Source organism: Rhinoderma darwinii, chromosome 8 (assembly GCF_050947455.1).
Source record: "Rhinoderma darwinii isolate aRhiDar2 chromosome 8, aRhiDar2.hap1, whole genome shotgun sequence".
NCBI classification, from domain to species: domain Eukaryota; kingdom Metazoa; phylum Chordata; class Amphibia; order Anura; family Rhinodermatidae; genus Rhinoderma; species Rhinoderma darwinii.
In genome coordinates, this window is record NC_134694.1 from 106,452,915 (window position 1) to 106,467,932 (window position 15,018).

Sequence of the window (15,018 nt, forward strand, 5' to 3'; positions counted from 1 at the left end):
TTTAACTAATTTAAGGTACTCAATAATGTAACATTTTTTTACGGCTTCCACAGTACAATTTTGTTGGACATATTGTAGGTCAGAGCTGTTCTAAGAAGACCACCATACTATGACAAAATATTCAGTATAAAATTTTATTTATTAAACACACTGTACAAATTAAAGCAAAAACATTTTCAAAGGTTGAAACGTCACATGGAAATGTGAGGCTTCTTTCTGAAGATTCTTTAGTCTAAATCCTAAATAGGTTGTGGGGATAAAAAGGTTAAAATATATACATTTGGAAATTGATTTGCCCACTATTTGCAATAAAATCACTTCAGATAATCAATCATTTGGGCAGACTTGGACAGGCCTGGAAATGTCACTAAATCCTCAAACACACGTGAATGGTCACAAAAACATAAAATGATGTTATCTACAGGCTACTCATTGGTCATAAGGTAATGGCTACTGAGAATTTCCATGGACAATATCATGTGTCCCTTGACAGAGAATGGTCTTTGACTAAGGTTGTGTGGGATAAGAGCAGGTTACAACAGTCTTACTTTGGGGCAGTAGGTACACAATAGAAGACGTTTAAAAGGCAAATCCACCAAAATCAAAACCATTAAAATCCTGGTCCATGCCTTCAAAATCCACATCAAACTGGCAGCCTTCCACGTCTGTTGAGGGGTGATACCCCAGCTCTCGAAAATCCGGTGGAGCACTGTCAATAGAACGAGCACCATGACTTGAGGTGACCATGTGCCCCAGAGTTGGACCTGCAGCGGCTCCTCCCATTAGCACACACGCTGTCTTCACCCCCCAATGCAGCTGAGACCCATGACGGAGGCAGTGCGGAGGGCACTTTTCCTTACAATGAGTTGCTCTACCTGAAAAGAATTAAGAATAAAGAAACACCATCTAAAAATGTATATAAAACAAATCCCTATATTAAATATGACACAAAATAATGGGTTCTTTTTAACTAGAAATCATTTTCGATGTATCCTAGAGCTCTTAATTGCAAAGGTTCAAAAAATGCCAATCGTAAGCACTAAAATCTTTGGCAGACAGGTTGGATCTCGTCAATGGGAGCCCCCACAAACAGCCATTAATAGTATGACAACAGGACAAAGCACTAATCGGACATTAAATGGCCAAGTTGCAAATCTCAAATACTTAAAAAGTTGGTCCCAACTGGACAACGCTTGTATATATGCTCTATTAAGGCATGTGGACATCATAGGGGGTCTATTTGAGATGCCCCTAATAGCCAGAGCAGAGAGCCATTGTAATGAGCCATTTGGCTGGAGGCTGCAAGTCTATGTATTACATGGTCACCTATTCATTTGAATAAGTGCTATGTAATACTACAAATTCCATGCAGTGGCCAATGTGGGACTGTGCGCAGTTTCCCTCGTGATATCACTTTCTGGGCAGGAGTTTTATCAGCTGGATACAGGGTGGTCAGCTTGCTTACAAGAAAGAGTTGTTTTAGGCTTCGTTCACATCTGCGCTAGGGCTCCGTTCCCACGTTCCGTCTGAGCTTTCTGTCGGAACGGAGCCCTGACAGACACAAACGAAAACCATTGGTTGATTTCAATGGTGACAGATCCGGTGCAAATTGTTTCCATTTGTGTCAGTTTTGCAAGGGTTCCGTCATTTTGACGGAATTAATACTGTAGTCGACTGCGCTACTGGTTGCGTCAAGAAAAACGGAACCCTGTCACAATGGTGACAAACGCAAACCTTTAGCAATGTTTCCATCACCATTGAGATCAATGGTGAGGGAAACGGAAGCTGAGGTTTAAGTTTGCCTTTCGTTGAGGGGTTACCCGACGGAAACCTCCGACGGAACCCCTCAACAGAAGGGCAGCGGTGATGTGATCAGGCCCTTACTAATGTTTGTTTTTTTTGTGTTTGTGTTTTTTTACAGGTTCGGTTGTTGGACTACGTCAAATTCGAGGTCTACTTCGATGGTCCCTTTTTTTTGCTATTCATAAAATAGTTAATGAGGGTTGTGTGGGGGTTTTTTATTTCAACAAACCTAGTTTTTTATTTATTTGTATTTTTTTTAAACTTTATTACTACCGACTTAATAATGGTTGTTGGCTGATTGACAGCGTCCATTACTAAGGTGGGGCTTAGCCGGTGAAAAGGCTAACACTAACCCCCATTATTACCCCGGTACCCATCACCCCCAGAGGTACCAGGAAGAGTCGGGTACTGGATTCTGTAGTGACGGGGGCGGCTGCAGGCTGGTATTATTAGGCTGGGAAAGGCCAAACACAGTGGCCCTTCCCACCCTGGTAATGCTGCCTGCTTCTGCTGTGTTGTATCTGGCTGGTTATGAAAAATGGGGGGGGGGGGGGCGACGTCATTTAAAAAAAATATATATATTGGAAAGAACGATGTGGGGTTCCCCCATTTTTATAACCAGCCCAATACAATATAGCAGCAGCAGGCTAGCGCTACTAGGGTGGGAAGGGCCGCTGTTTCCGCGCCATTTCCCCCCCGTCACTACAGATGGTCGGGTACTGGATCGTACCCAGCTCTTCCCGGTACCCCTGGTGGCGGTGGATACTGTGGTAATAATGGGGGTTAGTGTTAGCCTCTTCATGTCTAACATTAAGCCCCGCCTTAGTAATGGACGTGGTCAATCAGCCAGCGGTCATTACTAAGGCGGTAGTAATAAAGTTGAGAAAAATACAAAGACATAGAAAAATATTTTATTGAAATAAAAATCCCACACAACCCTCATTAACCATTTTATTGAGAATAAAAATAACGCCGTTATTGAAGTAGTCCTCGATTCCGACCCTGTAAAAACAACCAAACCTGTAAAAACATACAAACACACAAAAATAATTAGTAACAAATAAAAAAGCAAAACAATTCTTATACTTACCTTTCCTGAGTCCAACGCTGGTGTCGCAATGTCACCGAGCTGGGCCCTATATCTAATCCTATCATGTGTGATACTGTCTGCTGAGCCACTGTATCTAATCCTATCGATAGCTATAGGGTTGTAGTGCTATAGATATGCTGTCTCCTATATACACATATACATACACGCACACACATTTTTTGGGGGATATATGTATTGGAGCTATCTGCCCATAAGTTTCAAGACCTTAGTGATCCCCCAGGCTGCTAGTGCTACATCGTTGGGTCACTTAGGAGACCCAGCAATGCAGCTGAGAGGTGCGGGCCGTCGGCCATGAGAAGTTTGGCTGGGGCCCAAGAAGAACATTTGCAATGGGGCCCATGAGCCTTTAGCTACGCCCCTGTACACATATATATATATATATATATATATATATATATACACATACAACACACACTTTTTATAGTTAAGCGTTTTATGGACATATGCAGTCCAATCATAAATTTTGGCTTTATACCTTATTTACCAGATTTTTTATATGAATAATTGGCCAAAGATTGAAGTCTTCCAATGATGAGTTTCTTACTTCGCACTATATCATTCGCTAGAATACATTCTCTATCATAAACCATTGAAACAAGTGTTTGCCAATATCCCTCCAATTTGGGGCATGACCAGAACATATGAATTATGTCAGACGTCTTTACCAAAGTATAATAGAGCCCATTTATTCGAAAAAATTGTGATATCCTCTGATTATTATTATAGAATAAAACATATTTTATCGTTTTCTGAATGTTAACCCAAGATACTGATGTGATTTGCTGAAGGCACAAAGAACACTCGAGTATTCACCCACCTTCTTTTCCTTGAGTCTTTCCCTTGCTTTGACTGGAAATATCACTCCAGCAGCATCTCCGGATAGGGGTTGTATTGTGAAGTCTGCAGCTGTTTGGGGAGAGCGGAGGCTGTGACAGGCTCTAAAAGATGTGGATAGAGATATGTATTATGTATAGAGAATCAGGGTATGGCAAGTTTGTATCTTAAACTAAAAACACTTTTATGATAAAAAAAAAATAATTATGTTCATGTTCTGTTATTTTGTTAGGTACATTTGTTACAGTAACAAAGTATGCTCTATAGTTTTTTCCTATTGTAACTGGGGACAGGAAGTTGCACCCATAAGAAGCCATTTTGGAGGCTATGAGGAGCTGTCTTTTGTCACCAAGTCACAAAAGCTGCATGGAAGTAGACACAAAGACTTCATAATAATCTCCCCCCTTTTCTTATCTCAGTGTCTGCCAATATTGTGTATGCTACTCCTATAGTCTCACCTCTGTCTCTTTTTGTATTGGCACACAAAAAGACGTTGAGACTTAGGGTTGCCTTCGCAGTGCACTGCTCCCGAACATATCCATAGGGTCCGATTCACCCGACAGATGGAAAAAAAGTGTCCTTTTGGCATCCGTTGAAGACATTTATATATATATCGGTATACCTTATTTTACCAGTTTGGAATAGTGTAGTCCTCCTGCAAAAAATGCATACCGCGTAGTCTACTTTTTTTTTATGGGAGCCTAAGGGTGACTTATGCCACTGTATGCCTATATTGTGACATACGTCAAAGGTTTCCGTCCGGGGTAAAGGACAGTGTAAATGCAGTATGAATAGACCCTAAGGCTGAATGAATTTAGTTTCAGCTAAAAGGTCACGTGGACTAGAGTTGTCATTCACAACCCATTCTCAGGTTTCGAAAACAAAATTACAGAATCTAAAGGGTCATCAAGGGTCGCATAGACATGGAAAAAAGCAGAGGGGCAAAAGGAGAAGGTTGGACTCTATGTGCCATATTTCCTTCTGCTTGATATATAAGATGGGACAGTAAGATGGGATATATGAGATGGGACCATAAGATGGGATATATAAGATGGGTTATATAAGATGGGATATATAAGATGGGACAGTAAGATGGGATATATAAGATGGGATATATAAGATGGGACAGTATTGATAGTACTATGGGAAATCTCACTTAGTGGAAGGTAAAAAAAAGTTTTACTGACCTCTTTTACTTTCCGTAGAATATTTATCCATTTGCTATAAGAAAAACAAAAAAAAACAAAACATAAAATAATTTGTGTAATCAGAGTCCTAACACAAAGAAAGCAAAAAAACACTGATCTTTTAACACCGGCCAATATTGGCCGTAAAAACGAGCGCCGATCAACAACACAGCTTGTTGATCGGTGTTAGGAGCTATGTATGGGGAAAGTGATTAATCGTATGATCGCTCATCCCCATGCATTTCCATCATGTCGGCAGCACGTCTCCCTGTTTACACATGTGCTGCCGATAACGATATTTTATGCTACCTAAACAATACGATCAGCCAATGAACAAGCGTTTGCTCGTTCATAGGCTGATTGTTGCACTGTTTACACAGGGCAATGATCGGGAACGAGTGTTCATATGAACGCTCATTTGCCTGGTCATTGGCCCGTGTAAAAGGGTTTTAAGGCAGGGCACAGCTAGGATTCAAAGGGCCCCATAGCAAATCAAAGCCCCCACCATGGGCCGCCACCACCAAGTTGTCAATAAACTGACCTAATGTAACAAGCTGCTATAAAACCATGGATAGTATTGTCATGTAGCAGATCTTCACCAAACCCACATAAACATGTCAGATAGCAGAAAGCCACTACCTTGTTTTTACCCACAAAAATGACCAGAGTGCCCCTCAGCCTCCCGACTCCAGAGCAGCTGCTATTTTCCCTTCATGGCTTTAGATATGACCAAGAACTCAGGGTAGGAATCTACGAATAATCACGATCTTCTCTCAGTTGAGATTTACAAAAAGAGGACAAGCAACTGGATCACAGATAGACACAGGTAAAATTCAAAATTGTTTATTTTCTTTGTGTGACTGGGCTGGACGTGCTTCTACACTTCAGCTAATAGATGGAGATCCCATACTGGGACGTTCCTTTACCAACTCAACCTGAACTCAGTAGTTTGAAAGCGGACAATTATCTTAATTTGGCTTCTATATAAAGAGTCAATATCTTGTTTTACAGGGCATGGTAATAAAAAGGAGCAAAGAAGCATTGGGGTATAACATGAATACAGCAAAGTTCTAGTAGGAAAGGCATCAAGACAGGCACCAGGTGTATGTAGACCCCGGGGAGACACAGTGGTATCCATATCTGCCCCATCCTGGGCATTGTTTGCAAAAGAACACATTATAAAAATGTGCACACCCACCCATCATAGTATTAAGACAAATTTTATTAGGAATAATATTTCACAGACTATTGATAACCTCTTTGTGACATTGTTTCGCACAGCTGACGCCCGCCTGTAACGGCCGAGATTGGGGATAACGCCGATCCTGGCCATTTGACCCTTTAGATTCTGCGGTTAATAGTGACCACAGCAACTGAGTGATTAGACAAAGGTGGGGGGACTTCCTCTGTCCCAATCCCCGCTCACCCTCGCAACAAAACCGTGGGGTGCCGACCAGTGGCCTTGCTAGCCGGAGACCTATGGGTCTGCCCTATTATTAAGTATTGCCAGAGCCAAGGTCACCGGTCACCAGCATTTCACCTATTGAACTTTACTTATCCCTCACTGGCCGCTGCTATCAAAAGTTCATTGCTGTTATCCCCTCTCCGAAACTCCTCCTCCTCCGACTGTAAATAACGGTCTGCAAAAATGTTGCGCCTTTTATCGTAATAATCCGGTGTCCCGTTGTACGCACACACCAGAAGAGGACAGCAATGCGCCAGCTCAGGATTTTGTGTGGCGAGGAGCTGTCAATCAAAAGTAAGGAGGCGGGGTAAACTCGGAAAGACTTGAGGAATGAAGATTTGACTCTTTTCAAACGAAGATTTGACTCTTTTCTGCTCATTAGCATATGGTATGGGAACACTAAAAAACTGAATACTAAAGCTACAGAGCCGACTAAGACGACAATTGTAGGTTACATAGAAATTATTTTTCACCCACTACCACCTGGTATTGCTGGTTTAATAGGTGAAATGCTGGTGACAGGTTCCCTTTAATAAGGTCAATACGCTGCAATACATAAGTATGCGTCGTAAAAATCCCTCAGGGGACTAAAAATAAAAAACAATTTCCTCAAAAATGATGTAAGCAATAAAAATAAAAAAATGAAACATATTTGCGTTTGTAAAAGTCTGAACTATTAATACATCATGTTATTTAACTCACGATGGGTGAATGCAGTGGGAAACAAAAATTCACAATGCAAGCATTGCTGTTTTTTTGGACGCCTCGCATCAGAACAAAATGTAATAAAAAGTGGTCAACAAATTGTATGTACCCCAAAATAGCACACTAATTACTGTTCGCCCCACAAAAAAAAGCCCTCACATCATTTCATCGACAGAAAAAGAAAAAAGTTACAGCAAAAAAACAAGCCCTAATACGGTTATATCGAAAAATAAAAATGTTATGGATTTTGGAAGGGGGGGAAGGAAAATAAAATTTAAAAAAATAAAATCGGCCGTCTTCAAGGGCTTAAAAACATTTAAGAAATATAATAATTCACCCGCCGCAGTGTTCACCTGTAATAAGATGTGAAGAATACAAAGTAAAAAAAGATATTTAAATATATATAAAAAAAATTCACCAATACCAAAGGTACATAAAAAATGTAAAACAACAAAAAATATATCATATACAAATTCATGTAGTCAGGAAAATAAACCAAAGCTGTACAAATACACAAATACATGTGTTCACCTCCCCTATCTCTAAGTTTATTATATGGTAAAGATAGTACTGAAGAACACTAGTGCTATCAATGGGAAGAAGCGTCCGGCATTTATACAGATGTTCTGTAGCCAAAGATACCATGCAAAGCTATAAAGTGGCAAGCGCAAAAAAAGAAATAGTAGTAATTTCTCTTAATTTGTAGCAATTCGATGTCGTAAAGAGCAAAAGAATACCCAGTAGAGAAAAAAAGAAACTCTCTATGAAAAATTTACATGACCCGTAATACTGCAGCAAAGAAATTTCCCACGCGTATCGCTGCCTCCTGGTGCAGCATCCTCCGGGGCATACGTTCTCAACCTTAGGTTTGTGTACTCCAGGGGGCACATGCCATGTCTCTAAGGCATACTCACACCGTTTTCATGCTTTGCCTTTAATAGGCAGCACATTTTATGATTCTAACTTTGGGGGTATTTTTTGATGTGGTACGTAGGGCGCGTGTAGATACCTGCACTCCTGTGAATCTGGGGCAAGCAGCAAAAGTGTTTTTCCATCACCCAAGGAGAGACCTAGACAGCTGTTCCTCTGTATCCCAATGGGCAGTTTGGGCATGTCTCCCAGCTCAGTGCCCTCATGTATTGCTTGGCAGCGAGTAAGAAGTGGAATTTCTAGATCTGCGGAAGATTCTGGATCTCGGGACAGGAGAAGGCTACCTTCCTGGGTGAGCTGCAAGTATCTTTCCTTCCACTGCTTGAAAAGGAACCCACCTAAAAGTGAGAAGAAGACACAATAGATTTTACATATAAATTCTCACCCAAAACTTGTACATGGAATAGACAATAACATGTCAACGTCATGTAAATTGAATCCTGTTTGGAGAAGCTCAGATTTCTATTCAATGTTAGGTGTAATTCTATTGTATAAGGTAGTGGAGCTATATAATGTGGTCAAGGTGGCCTGCTTGGTGCATTAAAGGCGTTGGCCACTTTGGACAATGCCTTTTTCTCTGCAGGATCCCTCAACAATAAGCTGATCACAGAGTGTCCCCCAATGATCAGCTGTAAACTGTGGAGGAATTCTCCTGCAGCGCCTCTACAGGAGAAATGAAGCATTACACAGTGGTCATTAAATTGAACGGGCTAATCGTATCATGTATGGGAGTACCGAGTCCCCCAGAGTGACAGATTTTTGTGACCTTTATGACTAATAGATGAGGATCCTAAACGTGGGATCTCCCTCTATTAACACAGAATTCCCTAATAGATTATTTTCAAATGGGATTTATATACCAGATGACCCTTTTAATGGTAATAGGTAGAATTTTATAGATGACTTTATTTTGTGTATACTTTCTAACACCAATAAATAGTATGGTAGTTTATAGACGGTGACATTAGTCAATGTTTAATTTGGTTGCTCAATAGTTTTGTTATCTAATACACGTCTCTCTAGTTGAACAAATAATTTTATTTTCCCTTGATGTTTCTATAATAATGTAGACGGATGTTAACCAATCCAATTTAGAACAAAAACACCCAATTTTAACAGCAACTTCAGTGTCATATGACAACTGTCCATAGGGGGCAGTATCTTATCTTGTCAACTGTATTTATTTATGGTGTAGTAAAGAAATTCAACTTAAGTCCCATTTACACAGGTCAATGATTGGGTGAACGAGTGTTTGTGCGAATGCTTGTTCCCGATCAGGAGGACGATTAGCCAATGTCGGCTGATTTCATCTTTTATGCTCCCCTGAAAATCATTGTTGTCGGCAGCACATCTGACCGGGGATGTGCTGTCAACTTTATGCAAACTGAGCGAACGATCATATTAAAGACCGTTTATCCCCATACAGTTTACATCGGCCCGTGTAAAGGGCCTTTAAACGAACGCTGATCAACCTGTAATTATCAGCGATTGGCTCTCGTTATGGGCACATATCTGCCCGTGTAAACCCACCCTTACTTGTCATAGTTGTCACCTTCCTTCCCTCAATCTTCTTATATAAAGTGGATTACTCATTAAGCGGCATGCACATTTCCGTCGGCCGTTGTGTGGCCGCTAATGACGGTTCCGTGAAACACGGGCCGCACAGGGATGGCTTCCGTGTGCAGTTCGTTGTTTCACGGACCAAATCAATGAAAAGGCCGAGACTGTTCCGTCAAAATCGGACAAGAGTAGGAACTGCCCTATTTTTGGCGGAATGGCCGCACGGTTTCATTAAAACAACGGAAGTGTGCATGGCGCCATTGAGATGAATGTGTCAGGGTGCCATCAGTTAAAACAACGGATAGCACCCTGATGAAAAAAACTGAAGTGGGCATGAGGCCTAAGGGCTCATGCATAATACTGAGTTTTTGGAGCCCTAATACAGTGCCCAAAGACTATTATGGGTCACCATTGTACATGCTTCCAATTTCATGGACACAGTATTGTACAGAGTTTGTCTCCAGCCTGTAACCATGGCAACACATAGGTCTTCTTAGGAGCTGCATACACATAACGGTAGGAGTTTTTAAATTAAGATTACTGGCAAAGTCGCTTCATTTTTCTTTCCTGTAAATAATATGTTCATTTGGGGTCAAATGTGAAGGGTTTGAGTTTTGAATAAAAGTACAAATAAAATAAATGGTGTAAAACGCAGCAAACAATGATTCTGCTCTCTATTTACTCACTTTCCCTTTAAATTTATTCTGACCATGATCACGTTTGTGCGCCTGAATCTGCAGACACATCTGTCCGTCACTACATCTCTTTCTCATATTAAATCTTAGCCTTCGGACGTGCTCTGTGGATTACAAAACATTCCCAGAGCTCAGAAGCAGTTCCTATGGATTAAAACGCAATTATATCTGTAGCAGTGAGACTAATCTTCCACAGAACACATAATATACCCGGGCACTGAACACAAGCGGGAGGCAAAACCGGATTATATGCCATGTACCCCTAGAGTGGCGGCAAGGGGTGACCTTCTGAATGGCACGTCACCCTATGGCCACAGCTAAAAACGTTCTCTCCAGCTTGTGAGGAGACTCTAAAATCTAAGGCTACATGCACACGTTGCGATTTTTGCTGTGGAAAATACGCACCAAAACCTGCAGCAATACGCAGGAAAGTCGCAGGTGCTTTTTTTCGGCACATTTTCATGCTGCAGGTTTTGGTGCGATTTTTCTCAGCACTTGGCAGATAGAAACGCAAGATAAATTGACATGCTGCGGATTTTAAAAATCCGCACCGCAGGTCAATTTACGTGCGTAAAAATACTGCAGCGCGTACATGAGATTTCCCGGGATCTCATTGTCTATGCTGGTACTGTATTACACTGCAGTTTGGCCGCACGCAAATACGCGTGGCAAAACCGCACGAAATATGCATCATGCGCATTGTCCCTTATAGAGAATAAAACACATCAAGTGTCACACAGGACAGGTTTGCGATGATCTGGGGGTAATGCCACCTTCTCTTCTACAATGAATCGGTTGGCATCAGGGAAAGGGGGCAAGAAGTGCAGGATGGTAGGGTATAATGGAATAAACCAGTACCAGAGGGGCGGTCAAACGTTGCTATTTGCGACTCATTCCTGTTTTAAATTACAACATACTGTATAAAAAATGGGAGATAATAGTTTTCTGGCGTAAATGTCCTTCACTATATAAAATGTCGGAGCGATGTTAGCGTGCAAAATGTAAATCTTTACAGGAAATCCAATATACCGAACAATACAAGATACGGTGCGTTCTTTATAAGCTGGATGTGAGGAGTTCAATGACCGCCATACGTTACACGTATACAACTTAACACAGTGTCCCTACAAAACTGCCAGCAGCAGGAAATCTCCCCCAAGTTTTCACATTATGTAAATCACCCATATAAGACACATATATACCAGCCCTATAGGCAGGGACTACAGACCTTCCCCCCAGGGATACGACTATACATTCCCATGTACCGTCACATCACCCAGAGGTTCTGTTACGTAACATCTGCTCCGGTAGCCCACCTCTCCCTGTTATCTATGAACTGCTCCTGTGCGGTGTCTCTTCCGACCCTCACCCCATTGTCCCGGCCGTTACCCCTCTCACCATATTTCTTGAGGTAGCCTTGGTGTATAGGGGACGAATCCATCTCTGACCAGATCTTCCATGAGAGACAGAGAGAGACAGATGGGAGAGGGGGGCAGCGCAGGGATGCAGCAATGTGACTGATCTCTTAATCCCACTTGCGTCCTATCAGAGAATAAACACCCCCCCCCTCCTGAGATTCAGTGGTCCACAGTAATTCTACAGACTTCAATGTATTCACCCCGAAATATGCTGCAGTCACCCTGTAATATCCCCTGCACATACACCACCTCAAGGGAGGACTCAGGAGCCAGCGCAGCTTTCAGTAGCGAAAACACCACTCTGTTATAGATGGTGTGTACAGTATATACATTGATTACAACGGGGGCTTCGGTTTGCATTTATTTTTTTTGTATATTTTAATTGGCTTAACCTGCTGCTCTGTCCCTCCATCATGCTTTACACTGCAGCACTGGTTGCCCAGATTGGTTTCTGTATATAAGTACAAGCTCACCTGGAACTCATGAAAAGCTGATTTCCATTACCACAAGGATAGATTGGTTATAAACTACTATCCCGTAACTGGCACACATATATACGGAACGAAAATGAGACTCAGCAAAGGGGGGGACGTGGAGATCTGCTCTAAAGGAAATTTGTTAGTGCCATATATCATGATGTTAAGTTGCATAAGATCTATGTGCTCTATAAAAAAAATATAGTATTAATCTATATAGCTAGATAGATCGGTTAAATGATTTCATCATTGTTCAGTTACCATATCATGATATGTCATTCAATGTCATATCATGATATGCTAACTGAATCACTTCACAGCTGCACTGCTAACATCTTTAACTTAGTTTGACGGTTCTTTTATATGTCAGAGCAATATATATTACATATATATTATATAATAACCTATATCTATTGTTACAGCATGGGTATGTTGTGAATGCTTGGCTAAGTTCACATCTGCATACCCAGGCACCCTAAGGGCTAGTGCTGGTGCCTGTTGCCTGTGTGGGTGGGCTAGCTTTGCACAAGGGTTGGGAACTAAATTTCCACGTCTGCACTGAAGTCCTGATTGGGTATAGCCTCTGGGTGGGTAGTTTATTGTTTATAAAATCAGCGGTTTGCTTCCCCCCACCCAGCGTTTGTCCTGGTGATGTTCCCTCCCACTCTCCCTGATACTTGTGCTTGAAGATCAGTTATATATATTTGTTTGACATTTTATATATATATATATATATATATATATATATATATATATATATATATATATATATATATATATATATATATATGTACATGTATATATTTATTGTTTTTTCTTTTCAGATGTTACAGCGGAAAGAAAGTCTTGCTTAACAAATAAGTTCTAGCTGGTCGGCATCAATGGCATGCCCATTGCGGATGTGGTGGGCATGCAAAATGGGTTTATGGGTCCATTTAGTTGTTCTTTGCAAGGCTCTCTGATACAAATTGTATTAACGCTGTGGTCGATTCCACCATCAACAAATACTTCAGTCTGTTCCGTTATTTAATTAGTTATTATTATTTATTGTCAGGTAATATTAAGTTCACACCATGTTCACTTGATCCACACCATCTGCAGGCACAGTATGTAATCTAGCGACTACCTGACTATTTGACTTCCGCAGTCACGACCATATTTCAGAGATGTACAATGTAAATTCATCAAGACAGAATCAGGTCAATGGTCTGCAATTGCGCTATGACTGAGTAAACAGTAGCAGCTGTATTTTACTGATGAGCAGATCCATTTATGACCACTAGATGGCAGACATATATAAGCTATAATGTTGAGAACATACAGTATAAGCTGTAATATACTATAAGCTTCTATACTTACCTGGCTTATGGCCATGTGGCAGCACTCAACAGGTAGGTCCCAAGGTTACATGATCCTATGCAAGTACACTTTTACTTGCACATAAATATGGCTGTTATGATAGAAAAAAAAACATGAAAAACCCACTTCTATATTGCTGCAGCAAGAGAAGAGTAAATCTATGACAATTAACTTCACTCCCAAATTTACTATTATGGTGCTTTATTTCCCGCATATACGACAATTAAATAATTGAATACAGATTCCGGTTTTAGCCTCCCTCGTGTTATATGAGGCAATTATGGCTTCATAATTGGAAATCTTTGTGTCATTGAATTGAATTGTCACCGATTCGATGAGCCACCTGAGTGAAGTTGGCACTAAGGGTGTAGCTATAGGGAGTGCAGAGGTCACATAAGAAGATGCCAGTATTATAAATGCCACGTGGTAGGTGGGGGGCCCTGATACAGATTTTGCTTAGGGGCTCAAGAGCTTTAAGTCACGCTTCTTATTATCACCCCTTCCCAAATATGAAGATTACGCCAATGTCATTAATTTATAACCGATATTTCAACTTCTCATAGAATCGAATGTATGAAATTAGATACTGAGGGGTGTTCTGGCTTCAGCAAATGATACTTATTCATTGTATACTGATATGATAATAAGTTATAAAATCTTTTAGTATACTTTCTGTATCAACTACTCAAAATCTCTGCTTGCTGTGATTCAATAGGAACTGTAATGATCATGTGATGATCACACATTTGCATGGCTCGTTCCAAGACGGATCTCTGATTACTGTACTGTAACGAGCCGGGCACTTTGGTGTGTCCATCACATTTACAGGACTGATTTTATACCCTGGAAGCAAACAATGACGGTTTCTAATGAATGACTGAAAGCAGAGATCTTTAAAACCTCATTTGGAAACTCCACTAAGTATAACCTCTTAGAAATATACAATTTTTGCTGGTGATGTGCATGGTGAAAAGAGTACAAGCCATCAATGCACAATAATATACTCAACAACTCTGAGGACCCGTTTTTTTTTTTTTAGATCATATTTTTGTAATTTCGCTTTTTGGAAGCGTATCGTTACATGTCGTATTAGAAAGTCAATAGAACACGTGTCCGGCATTGTTTACGGAGCGATTAAAAGTCCAGGAAAGTTGGAATAAAGCTGCCAGCACATTGATTGTAGATTACTTGGAGGCTTATAACAAGTAAAACCTCATGGGGTCTACAACATACAGAACTGCTGGCTCAGCAGCTTTCCCTAGAACATGAGCAAAGGTCCTGCCAAGGGAACTTTCCCAGGCACCTCCTCCGCTGTGCGCTGCCTCTGAGACCCTCTTAATACAGCACCACTAATATGGGAGCTTTTGTGAAGACGCATGTCCTCAAGTGCAACCGCTCACAACTTTCTTCAACATTCAATTTAAAAAAATGATTTCCCATTTACTATAAACCACTGATTCCCAACCTTTGTATAA

At 40.9% G+C, this 15,018-nt stretch overlaps 1 protein-coding gene across 1 annotated transcript; it reads right to left on the minus strand.

Moving 5' to 3' along the window:
• Nucleotides 1–98: 98 nt before the first annotated feature.
• On the minus strand, nucleotides 99–11,731 carry LOC142660016 (uncharacterized). Its single transcript, XM_075836666.1, has 5 exons — nucleotides 11,689–11,731; nucleotides 8,115–8,373; nucleotides 4,936–4,969; nucleotides 3,732–3,852; nucleotides 99–875 (listed from the first exon to the last, which is right to left on the minus strand). The coding sequence occupies exons 1-5, from the start codon at nucleotides 11,729–11,731 to the stop codon at nucleotides 580–582; spliced, it is 753 nt and encodes a 250-aa protein (XP_075692781.1). The 3' UTR covers nucleotides 99–579.
• Between the last annotated feature and the right edge of the window lie 3,287 nt (nucleotides 11,732–15,018).

Bases quoted from the DNA above. Each gene is read 5' to 3' on its own strand.
- LOC142660016 (XM_075836666.1), bottom strand. From the start codon at position 11,731: ATGGATTCGTCCCCTATACACCAAGGCTACCTCAAGAAATATG. The intron at 4,970-8,114 runs GTATCTACACGC...TTTTTCTTATAG, and splicing joins CCAGATTCACAGGAGTGCAG to CAAATGGATAAATATTCTAC. The intron at 876-3,731 runs GTGGGTGAATAC...AATTCTTTTCAG, and splicing joins AAAGACTCAAGGAAAAGAAG to GTAGAGCAACTCATTGTAAG.